The sequence below is a fragment of the Pipistrellus hanaki genome (assembly GCF_964339955.1).
Source record: "Pipistrellus hanaki genome assembly, chromosome: 1".
Lineage (NCBI taxonomy): Eukaryota > Metazoa > Chordata > Mammalia > Chiroptera > Vespertilionidae > Pipistrellus > Pipistrellus hanaki.
The window spans coordinates 61,918,336-61,931,071 of record NC_140503.1 but is presented as its reverse complement, the minus strand read 5'-3'; the positions used below and the strand labels follow the sequence as shown (position 1 = coordinate 61,931,071).

The window sequence follows — 12,736 nt, the reverse complement described above, 5'->3', positions numbered from 1 at the left end:
TATGCTATTATAGATACTGGGCTTAAAATAAGATGGCCCATCTGGCATGGCTTAGTGGTTGAGGATCAACCTATGAACTGCCCTCCCCTGCCGGCCAGATCACCCACAACTGCCCTCCCCTGCCAGCCACCTTGTGGCAGCCATTTTGTGATGATGTCGCATGAGGAGCATCACCTTGAGTAATGCAAGGTTGCTGGTTTGACTCCAATCAGGACACATATCTAGGTTTCAGGTCAGGACACTTACAGAAGACAACCAATGTTCTCTCTCACATCCATGTTTCCCTATCTTCCTCCTCATCTCAAGCCAATAAGCATATCTTTGCTGAAACTGGTTTGGCTCAGTGATAGAGCATCAGCCTGTGGACTGAAGGGTGTTTTTCATCGATGTTTCTAACTCCCTCTCCCTTCCATTCTGTAAGAAATCAGTAAGAAATATATTTTTAAGCATATCCTCAGGTACGGATTTTTAAAAAATCTAGCTACACCTGAACCAAGTTAGCTTCCCTATGCACCACCACTTGGCTATATCATCTCGATTGTGCTAGTGTTAGCTCCTCTTTAGTGGTAGATTATCCTCCAAAGGACAACCATAATGAGGTTTTGAAAAAGAAAATTTGTCACAACCCGGTTTGGCTCAATGGAGTGTCAACCTGTGGACTGAAGGGTCCCAAGTTCGATTTGGTCAAGGGCACATGCCCAGGTTGCAGGCTCAATCCCCAATAAGGGGCGTGCAGGAGGCAGCCAGTCAATGGTTCTCTCTCATCATGGATGTTTCTCTCTCCGCGCCCCCCCCCCCCTTTCTCTCTGAAATCAATAAAAATATATATATTTTTAAAATCTCAATGCAGGTAGAGGCTTTTTTATAAGGAGAGAGAAAGCACAACCAAGAGATCAGGCGGAGGAGCTGTGGATGTGCTCACTCTCCCAGGAGTAAAGGGAGGGAACTGAAGGGGGGTAGGAACTTGCCGCTTCTCTTGAGAAAGGGAAGAGGGGGCAAGGAAAAGGTGGGAGGTGGCCAGGGGTAGTTGCAGAGCTCCTTCTCAACCTTCCTCCCCTTGTTCAGAGGCTCTCTGTCTTCAAATAGCAATCTGTGGACTTATAGCTCATGGTTGGCAGAGAGAGAGAGAGAAAGAGAGAAAGAGAGAGAGAGAGAGAGAGAGAGAGAGAGAGAGAGAGAGAGAGAGAGGGAGCGAGAGCCCACTCCCCTGAAACAGGCTGCTCTAAGCTGTAATTGAAAGCTCAGTAAGAAGTGAAAACACGGAATTTATTTACACTTTTTTAAAAAAAAATTTACTTTTATTGATTTCAGAGAGGAAGGAAGAGGGAAAGAGAGATAGAAACATCAATGATGAGAATCCTGCACTCCCCACACTGGGATTGAGCCCGAAACCTGAGCAGGTGCCCTTGCCCGAAATCGAACCCAGGACCCCTCAGGCCACAGGGCGACACTCTATCCACTGAGCCAAACCGGTTTCGGCATCTTTACACATTTTAATAAACACAGGGCTGACTATAACCTTGAGAAAATGCAGAATATAAAACCTTTATTGCTGAACTGAAATGTTAATTCTTGGTTACAACTATTCATATAACTGCTCCAGGTAGGAATCACAGTAGTCAACATTAAGTACAACTTTATTACCGTATATTTCTTAAGATCATTCATGGCACATTGCCCCTTAATCCCTAAATATGCAGTTAAAGGTGTTTTCAGAAATGACTATGAAACTGAGCTAAAATAATTTCAGAAGTCAAGTAGATATGAATCTTGGCCAGAGCTCCTTAATTTCTCATCTTCTATAAACAGCTTCACAAATCATTTGGAAAATCAGCCTAGATGTACACATAATAAACCACATTTCCTGTCCATTCTTGAAGCTGAACTTTCTCAAGAAATGATTGAACAGCACCTGTCTTTGAAGATGGCAGTAAGGCCTGACCCTAATAATCAAGCTCTGGTTCTAGATCAGTTTTCTGTGTTGGACTGGTCAGGAGTCACTTCCTCCAGCATCTTCATCAATGAACTTAAGTGATTATGCGTTAGTATTATCTTCTCTTTTAGCTGGGAAGAGAAATATATACATATCAGGGCATCTACCTCTCAATTTGCTGATTCTAGAAGTCACTTCAAATTCATGCTAGTGATTGGGAGTTGGCAATGTCTCAACACGTTTCATTAATACATTTGTTCTCTCTTTCTAAAAGAAGTTATGTTACATAAAGTATAAGATCCTCAGATATAAGATTTCACATGAAAAGAGATTAGTCATTGTTACTTCTATCTTCCTCCTTCTTACTTCTATCACCAGGTTTAACTCCAAAAATTGGGAAAGAAGACAAAATACCTTTCTTTAATATTCTAATGGTCTTTAGCAGTAGCTCTAATTGTCAGGTTTAGGAGAGATATTTATTGCAATCTGATAATTTTCAATAGTTCTTTTACCATAGAATAGTTGTATTAAGAACCAAATTTAGTGTTCTTCAGCATACAATATGTACTTAGACTTATAAATAAAAATAAATATCATGGAATAAGGAAAAATAGATTCAGCATACAATATGTACTTAGACTTATAAATAAAAATAAATATCATGGAATAAGGAAAAATGGATTAATAGTTTTCTGTTGAAGTCATGGGTAACAACAAAAAAATCTTTATTTCCACAATTTGCACAGTACACTAAATCTATTTTTTATGATTCAAGATATAAGCATATACAAAATTTATCAGAAAATTTTGCTTAAACAGGTAATTCTTAGTGGGGTGCCCCTGGACATAATCATTTTTCTTTTGCTTTCAAGAAATTTCTCTCACCCCTACCAGCCCTCAACCCCCCTGTCCGCCATGCATATCACTCTGGGTGTCATGATGTTTTATTTTTTTGTAAGTGTCATTTGTATAACTAAATGCCCATGATAGCAGCTTCAGACTGGAAAAAGCAAAATAAAATAATACACACAAAAAAAGAGAGATTTCTCTCTTTATCTATATTCCAATATTTTTACTATGACATGCTGAGGTGTATAGATCTCTCTGCATTTATCCTTCCTGACCTGTTGAAGTTTCAAATATGTATAGATTAATGCTTTCAATCAAACTTGAAATTTTTTAACCATATCTCCTTGAACATTTTTTTTAAAATATTTTTTTTAATTGATTTTTTTATAGAGAGGGAGAGGGATAGAGTAAGAAACATTGAGAAGAGCCGAGACTGGTTTGGCTCAATGGATAGAGCATCGGCTTGGGGACTGAAGGGTCCCGGGTTCGATTCCGGTCAAGGGCATGTACCTTGGTTGCGGACATATCCCCAGTAGGGGGTGTGCAAGAGGCAGCTGATCGATGACTCTCTCTCATCAATGTTTCTATCTCTCTATCTCTCCCTTCCTCTCTGTACAAAATCAATAAAATAAAATAAAAAATAAAAAAAATAAAAAAACATTGAGAAGAGAGTAACATCGATCAGCTGCCTCATGCATATCTCTTGCGGGGGATGTGCCCACAACTAAAGCACATGCCCTTGACCAGAATCGAACCCGGGACCATTCAGTCCACAGGCCAACGCTCTATCCACTGAGCCAAACAGGCCAGGGCTCTCTCCTTTTTTGTACTCCCATCACTAAAGCATATTTAGGTGTGTTTGATGTAAATCTCTTAGGCTCATTTCATTTTTCTTTCTTTATTCTCTCTTCTTCAGATTGCATAAGGTTATCAATCCATATCTCTAAGTTTGCTGCTTCTTTCTTTGGCCAGTTCAAATCCGTTGCACCCCTCTAGTGAATCTTTCATTTTAGTTTTTATACTTTTTTTTTTATAAGTATATTTTATTGATTTTGTACAGAGAGGAAGGGAGAGAGATAGAGAGTGAGAAACATCGATGAGAGAGTCATCAATCATCTGCCTCTTGCATACCCCCTACGGGGGATATGCCCGCAACCAAGGTACATGCCCTTGACCGGAATCGAACCCGGGACCTTTCAGTCCCCAAGCCGACGCTCTATCCATTGAGCCAAACCGGTCTCGGCAGTTTTTATACTTTTCAACTCACAGGATTTTTATTTAATTACTAGGGGCCTAGTGCACGAAATGTGTGCACTGGGGGTAGGGGGATCTCTCACCCAACCTGCCCCCTCTGACATACTAGGAGCCCTCAGGTTAGGCCTGCTCCCTGTGGACCCAAGCTGCAGTCTGGCCTCCCTCTGTGGGAGGCAACTGAGCTGATCAGGGAAGGCAACAGCCCCATCCCCCTGCTGCTGCAGCCACTGCCAGTCACTGCAGCCACCAAGGTGTTTTTATCAACACAGACTCCAATCCCTTCACCATGAAAAAAATGACAACTTTCTTTAGGCATTTTCAAGATGTGTCTTTCATAGGATATGCATTTCTTTCTTTATTTTATCCTCACCTGAGGATATGTTTCCATTGACTTTTAGAGAACGTGGAAGAGAAAGGGAAAGACGAGAGCAACATCAAAGTGAGAGGAACACTTTGATTGGTTGCCTCCTGCATGAGCCCTGATCTGGGCCCCAGCCAGGGAGGAGCCTGCAACCCAGGTACATGCCCTTGATCAGAATCAAACCCAGACCCTGCTGTCTGCAGGCTGAGGCATTATCCACTGAGCCAAACCAGCTAGGGCAGGATTTGACATTTCTTAGCCCTCCAGCAGCAGATCTTCGTTTTTTTTCCTCCAGAAAAGTGGTGGAAAAACCTTAGATCACCTTTTTGGATTCTTATTATCAAAGTTATTGATACTAAGAATATTACCAGTGGCATACAGGGAGCTTAGCCAATGTGCAGTCAGAAAAGGTGTTTCCTCTGTAGTTCACACCAATTGCGGCTGGGCCCTGCCCAGGCCAAACGCCTCTAAGGCAGGAGTGGATCCCCAGCTCCCTGACCGATCGCCGGGGGTGCGCTCCTGCCCAGGCCTTACACCACAGTGATCTGGGTGCCAGGATGTTCCAGGGCACAGGCGCTGGGAGCCTCTGTATGCAAATTAACCACCATGTTTTTTTTATTAATTTGCATAGTCACTGATTGGCTATGGGCATAGTGACGGTAAGGTCAATTTACATGTTTGTCTATTATTAGGTAAGATTAATTTCTCTCTTTAAGGGATAGCCTCTATTTGAAGAGACACTGTCATCATGCCTTTCCTTCTTTAAGCATGTTTTTCTTTAGGTTTTGGACATATTTATATTAGCGGCTTTGAAAGCTTTGTGTTCTAATATTTGGGTCCTTTAAAAGGCAGTGTTTGTGCCGAAGCCAGTTTGGCTCAGTGGTAGAGCATCTGTCTGCGGACTGAAGGGTCCCAGGTTCGATTCCAGTCAAGGGCATGTACCTTGGTTGTGGGCACATCCCGGTAGGAGGTGTGCAAGAGGCAGCTGATTGGTGTTTCTCTCTCATCGACGTTTCTAGCTATCTCCTCACTTCCTCCTCTCCGTGAAATATCAATAAAATATATTTAAAATAAATAAATAAAATAAAAGGCAGTGTCTGTTGTCTACTTTTTTGTTGTTAATTATTACCCAAGGATATTTTTCCATTGATTTTTAGAGAGTGGAAGGGAGAGACAGAAACATCGATGTGAGAGAGACATATTGATTGATTGCTTTCCACACAACTCCAACCAGAGCTAGCGATCGAGCCTGCAACTAAGGCACAAGCCTTTGAGCAGAATCGAACCTAGGACCTGTCCACAGGGTGATGCTCTATTCACTGAGCCAAACTGGCTAGGGCTCTGATGTCTGCTTTTTATCCAGTGTATGGATCATACTTTTCTTTGTGTGTCTAATTTTTTATTGAAAATGGACAATTTATTTATTTACTTACTTTAATGGACAGTTTAGATAATATATTGTAGCAACTCTGGATACTAAATAGGACACACATTCCTTCCTATAGTGGTGGTTTGCTCAACTGTTTAGAAAGTTGGCTATACTATTTTATTTATTTATTTTTTAAAATATATTTTATTGATTTTTTAGAGAGGAAGGAAGAGAGATAGAGAGCCAGAAACATAGATGAGAGAGAAATATCGACCAGCTGCCTCCTGCACACTCCACACTGGGGATGTGCCCGCAACCAAACTACATGCCCGGAATCGAACCTGGGACCTTTCAGTTCCATCCACTGAGCCAAACTGGTTTCGGCTAGACTATTTTATTGATGCCTGTTTCCCTCAGTGTGCTGCCTGTAGCTCCTCAGAGAACATAGCCTTGGGATGACTGGTTTTAGCAAGGCTCTCTGTCTCTTTCCTTGATTTCTTTGTAGGCTGTCTGCCTCCATTAGCACCACACCCAGCTATTAACCTCCACTAACTGCTGGCTGATTGATCTATTGTTTTCAACAATGTCCTGGGATGTAAATTGCTCCATAGTCTAATAGGGGTGTCGAACTCAATCAGAGAAAGGGCCAAAATCTAAAATCCAGCCTAAATCGCGGGCCGAATGGTTTACTGAACAGTCATAAACTGACAATGTCATAAACTGACAGCGGAGTGCAGTGATGACAGCGCGGTGCGGGCCACATTGCAAGGCCTGGCGGGCTGGATTTGGCCTGGGGGGCCTTGTGTTTGACACATGTGGTCTAATCCAGTGTTTCCCAACCTTCTCTCATGATGAGAATCACCTGGTGGAGTTGTTAAAACACAGATTCCTGAATCCCAACTAAGAAGTGCTAAACTAGAATTTTTGGGAACATATAGGTAAAATTGCATACCTAACTTAGTGCTCTGTATATAACATCTGTCTTAGAGCACTAGTTAAGTACACAATTTTACTTATATGTTCCCAAAAATTCTAGTTTAGCACTTCTTAGTTGGGATTCAGGAATCTGTGTTTTAACAACTCCACCAGGTGATTCTCATCATGAGAGAAGTTTGGGAAACACTGGTCTAATCCAATTACATTTAGACACTTAATAGGGATAACCTTTATTAAAGCCAGTTCCAACTCCAGAAGGCCTGCTCTTAGTTATTTCCCTGATTCTCTCATAAACTGGTCTAGCTTCTTGCTCTTATTGAACTACCAGCTTCCTTTTAAGCAAAAATCTCCATTGTTTTGGGCAGTACCCTTAGAGTTGAACATCCCCACACAGTTTCAAATAGCCAGCTCTTTCAGGCAAAAAAAAAAAAGATGAAGGAATTCATCACCAAACCAGTATTATAAGAAATATTAAAGGGACTTCTTTGAGGGGTAAAGGGGATCAATAATAAAATGGCAAAAACTACATATCAATAATTACTTTAAATGTAAATGGTTAACTGCTCCAATCAAAAAACAGATGGCTGCCGAGACCGGTTTGGCTCAGTGGATAGAGCGTCAGCCTGTGGACGGGAAGGTTCCAGGTTCAATTCCGGTCAGGGGCATGTACGTTGATTGCGGGCACATCCCCGGCAGGGGGGTGTGCAAGAGGAAGCTGGTCGATCTTGCTCATCGATGTTTCTAGCTCTCTATCTCTCTCCCTTCCTCTCTGTAAAAAATCAATAAAATATATTTTTTTAAAAAAAGGAAGAACTTTTAATTGCCCTGGTCCGTGTGGCTCGGTTTGTTGGATTGCCATTCTGTGCACCAGAAGGTCCCAGGTTCGATTCCCGGTCAGGGCATTTAGAACCTTGGTTGAGGATTAGATCCCCACTCAGGGCATGTGGGAGGCAGTCAACTGATGTATCTCTTGCATATCCATATCCTTCTTCCTCTTCAGAAAAAAAAATCCATTAAAAAAATTGATGGAGTATCATCTCGTTTCATCATTCCCAAGATCATTAGTACAAATTACCAGGAATTGTCTAGATTTAAGGATACACAACAATAATGAAATGTTACCTCTGCAATCTTTTCTGGTAGAGGCATGTTGTGAATATCCATCTCAGATGCATTTACTATGGCTTTTGTTTTTAAGAGATAGCTAGATAGAAAATAGAAAATATTAGTATTACACCACAGTTAAGATAATCAGTGAAGCAAACTTGCTCTCTAAAGCAGTATGTGTCAAGCAAAGACAGCCTTCTTACTGATTTCCATTTCAAGATTCACAATGTATTTTGTAGAAAAAACAAATTATCAATTAACAAATCATCAGAGAGACACTGTCCCCTTACCAGTCAGGAATACGTGAGATAAAATTAACCCAGGAGAAACTAGAAAAAAAATCAGGGTCATAGGAATAATCCTGATGAGTATAAGCTTCACACCCCACCATTAGATCATTGAGCACAGCTACCGTGTTTCCCCGAAAATAAGACATCCTCCGAAAATAAGACCTAGCGCATGGAAAATCAGACATCCCCTGAAAATAAGACCTAGCGCAACTTTGGGAGAAAAAATTAATATAAGACACTGTCTTATTTTCGGGGAAACAGGTTAGAAGAAAAAGAATCACATTATGAAAAATAACTACTTGGCTACCCAGAAGCTACTCCTCAGTTCTTTGGTGTTAACAAAATTTTGTTTAGGGCAGCAGTGTGCCCGGTCCTAGGAGATGAACCACACTATTCTAAGCCCGTAGGCAATCTTATTCCCTACTGTCACATAACCTGCTGTCCTAGCTTAAGTGATCATGTGACATAGTGCTAATAAAAGACATTCCCATTCTTCCCATATCCTTTTCCAGCCAGGTGGAGAGGATACTGTCCATGAATGTAATGCTTATAATTGCAGCAGCCATCTTGCATCGAAGAAGAAAGGGCCAAGAGAACCAGAGATGCTGACCTCTGCCGGGGCTGAGCCACTGGGAAACCCCTGGAGTGGCCAACTGCCCCCACCCCTTACTTGTGAAAGCCACTATAGTCAGGTTTTCTGTGACTGGCAACCAAATTCATCCTGATACAAACAGATACAGATTTATTATCTTTCCAGACTCATGCTACTGATATTTTCCTAATTTCTAGTTAATAAAAAAGAATATACGGACCTTTGAGTGCAACTCATTTTACAGATTAAGAAATGAGATAGAGCCGAAACCGGTTTGGCTCAATGGATAGAGCGTCGGCTTGGGGACTGAAAGGTCCCGAGTTCGATTCCGGTCAAGGGCATGTACCTTGGTTGCGGGCATATCCCCAGTAGGGGGTGTGCAAGAGGCAGCTGATCAATGACTCGCTCTCATTGATGTTTCTAACTCTCTATCTCTCTCCCTTCCTCTCTGTACAAAATCAATAAAATATATATTAAAAAAAAAAAAAAAGAAATGAGATAGAATCCCATAGTGATTTTAAAATTTATATTAAATTTTTTTGTTATTAGCAGAAACCAGTTTGGCTCAATGGATAAAGCGTCGGCTTGGGGACTAAAGGGTCCCGGGTTCGATTCCGGTCAAGGGCATGTACCTTGGTTGTGGACACATCCCCAGTAGGGGGTGTGCAAGAGGCAGCTGATCAATGACTCTTTCATCAGTGTTTCTATCTCTCTCCCTTCCTCTCTGTACAAAAATCAATAAAATATACTTAAAAATTTTTTTTGTTACTAAAAGTTTATTTACCCTAAACAAAATTCAATTACAGCTCTGCTGAAACAATAACTTATAAAAAATATTTGAGCCGAAACCCGTTTGGCTCAGTGGATACAGCGTCGGCTAGCGGACTGTAAGGTCCCGGGTTCGATTCCGGTCAAGGGCATGTACCTTGGTTGCGGGCACATCCCGAAAGAGGGGTGTGCAAGAGGCAGCTGATCGATGTTCCTCTCTCATCAATGTTTCTAACTCTCTGTCCCTCTCTCTTCCTCTCTGTAAAAAATCAATAAAATATATATTAAAAAAATATCCTCAAGTAACGATTAACAAAAAAAGAACTAAAATATATTTAAATATATATATATTTGAGGTTACTAATAGCACACATTTAGTTATCCCCCTCTTTAAACTTAATTCTAAATAGAAATTATTTAAGAAGAAACTCGAAATTGAAGTACATCTCAAGTGTATATTTCCTTTTGAAAATTTGCATTGAAGAACAAATGGTATATCTAGTGCACACTGAACAACCTCATGGTAAAGGATGGGCTTTACTTAAGAGTTTTATTGCTTAGTCATCCATAACTCAGCTAGAGATACCTAGCTAAGCATATTAAAGAGAAAAGGGAAACTTTGTTTCCTTTATGAAAGGAAAATGAGCTTTAGAGTTAAGACACGGATTCAAATCTCAGCTCCTCTATCTCTCTGAGACTCAGTTTTCTTATTTTATGAACTTAGTGAGATAAGCATAATGCCTGGCAAAATTAGGTTATCAATGGCAATTTTTGTTCTTTTGTTTTTAATGATTAAAAAAAGACTTTAACCTATTAATTTTGAGAGAAACATCAATTTGTTGTTCCACCTATTTATATATCCACTGATTGATTCTTTGTTTTTATTTATTTATTTATTTATTTAATATATTTTATTGATTTTTTTTTTGCCCCCCTCCCTCCCTCCCATACATACCCTCCCTCCCCAGAGTTTTATGTCCATTGGTTGTACTTATATGCATGTACACAAGTTCTTCGGTTGATCTATTATCTCCCCCAGATCTTCCTCCCCTATGTTTGTTTGTTTTTAATAGATTTTTATTGATTTCAGAGAGGAAGGGAGAAAGAGAGAGAAAGAGAGACAAGCCCGAAACCTGGGTATGTGCCCTGACCAGGAATAGAAGCCTATATACCTTTTGGTATACGAGACAACACTCCAACTGACTGAGCCACATAAGCCAGGGTTGTTGTTTTTTGTTTTTAATTGATCATAGAGAAGAAGGGAGGGAAAGAGAGCTAAAATCTTTTTTATAAGAGACAGTGCCTGGCTTGAACATCTTCTTTGGTGGGAACATTTTGCCTTTTCTAGAAGATCTTATAAAATTTATTCAATAAAGAATATCTTTGTCGCTCTGGTTGGTGTGGCTCAGTTTGTTAGGAGTCCTCCTGTGCACGGAAGGGTTGCCAGTTCGATTCCTGATCAAGACACATGCCTGGGTTGCAGGCTCCATTCCTGGTAGGGGGCATGCAGGAAGCAGCGTATTGATGTTTTCCTCTCACATCAATGTTTCTCTCTAAAAATCAATTTCAAAAAAAGACTAAGTCTACTCACCATTCCATTTTGTCACTGGAAAGGCAGAAGTGACCTTTCAATGCACCCAGGGCAGCATGGGTAGAATACAGATGGAAACCAATGGGAATCTCACAGGAACTACAGAATAAAAGGTTGTAAGTGCTGGAGGGGGGAAAAAAACACAATATGGGTGAGAAAGAAAATCTGATGTCTCTCTCACATGGATGTTTCTCTCTGTCTTTCCCTCTCCCTTACACTCTCTCTAAAGACCAATGGAAAGCCCTGACTGGTTTGGCTCAGTGGATAGAGCCTACGGACTCAGGGTCCCAGGTTCAATTCCAGTCAAGGGCATGTACCTTGGTTGCAGGCACATCCCCAGGGGGGCGTGTGCAGGAGGAAGCTGATCTATGTTTCTCTCTAATCTATGTTTCTAATTTTCTATCCCTCTCCCTTCCTCTCTGTAAAAAATAAAATATATTAAAAATCAATGGAAAAATATCCTCGGGAGAGGATTAACACAAACAAACAATACAATTTTCTCCTTTTTCCTCTACTAGACATAGTACCTTCTTTTTTTTTTCTTTTTTTTTAAATATATTTTATTGATTTTGTACAGAGAGGAAGGGGGAGAGATAGCGAGTTAGAAACATCGACCAGAGAGAGTCTTCGATCAGCTGCCTCTTGCACACCCCCTACTGGAGATGTGCCCGCAACCAAGGTACATGCCCTTGACCGGAATCGAACCCGGGACCCTTCAGTCCCCAAGCCGACGCTCTATCCATTGAGCCAAACCGGTTTCGGCTAGACAGTACCTTCTTAGCCTCACTTAACTTGCACAAGCCACTAGGGATACGTGGCCCTCAAAGAGATCTTAAAATCTATCCACAAATACAACTTTTCCACCGATTATTGCATCAAGTTCGTAGAAGACTGAAACAGGTAAAAGGAACAAACTTCCAATACACTGTATGGATGGAATAAACTTTCCTTCCAGCGTAAGATCGCTCCTCAGTATCATCAAGTCAGGGACTGGAGGCCGACCAGGAATCCCAGCACGTACCTGCCCTTGAGTAAACCTTCGATGCCAACAAGGAAGGGAGCTTCCAGAACAACGTTATTTGTGACCCCTAGGAAGAATTTAAAAAAAAAAAAAAAGTGATTAAAACCAGCACCTGTGCGGCCTTGAAGGGAAATCCTACTCCTCCAGACAGGCTCATCGTGAACATAATAATCAAGAAAAGCTTCCCCCCATTTCCAGATATGAATTCCGTTTTCTTCCCCAACCGGCTCTCGGCCACCCGGGGAGAGGGCGGGAACGCCTCCTGCGCCTCCCCCCGCCGCCGCCCGCACTCACTGGAGAAAACCACGGCCCCGAGGGACCGCGAGAGGTCCCAGGCGAGGTGCACCGAGTCGCCGAGCACGGCGTGGCAGCGCGCGCACTGGAACACCGCGCACCGCTCGGGCCGCAGCCAGGCCGGCAGCCGCGGGCCGGACGGCGGCTCCTCCGTCCACAGCTCTGCGGAGCCGAGCGGCGAGGACCCCTTCACCACCTGCGTGTCCCACTCCATGGACGTCGCAAAAGAGGATCTGTCAACTGTCTTAGTGCCATCCCAAACGTCAGCCTCCCGCAGCTTCGCGTACCGAGAGCGATGCCGCCGCGGCCGGGCAGCCATCTTCCCGCTGCCGTCGCCCCGCCGGGATTTCAAACGCGCGCGCGCCAGGCCC

The 12,736-nt window shown here is 42.1% G+C and overlaps 1 protein-coding gene across 2 annotated transcripts; it reads right to left on the bottom strand.

The window, feature by feature from the left end:
- Positions 1 to 1,520: 1,520 nt before the first annotated feature.
- Positions 1,521 to 12,733, bottom strand: OIP5 (Opa interacting protein 5). 2 transcript variants are annotated; one of them, XM_084904941.1, is made up of 5 exons: positions 12,366 to 12,733; positions 12,072 to 12,138; positions 11,051 to 11,149; positions 7,825 to 7,906; positions 1,521 to 2,064 (listed from the first exon to the last, which is right to left on the bottom strand). In XM_084904941.1, the coding sequence occupies exons 1-5, from the start codon at positions 12,682 to 12,684 to the stop codon at positions 1,969 to 1,971; spliced, it is 663 nt and encodes a 220-aa protein (XP_084761067.1). In that variant the 5' UTR covers positions 12,685 to 12,733; the 3' UTR covers positions 1,521 to 1,968. The 2 variants fall into 2 exon arrangements, with proteins under 2 accessions (XP_084761067.1, XP_084761066.1); XM_084904940.1 differs by having other exon boundaries at positions 11,051 to 11,173; positions 12,366 to 12,732.
- Between the last annotated feature and the right edge of the window lie 3 nt (positions 12,734 to 12,736).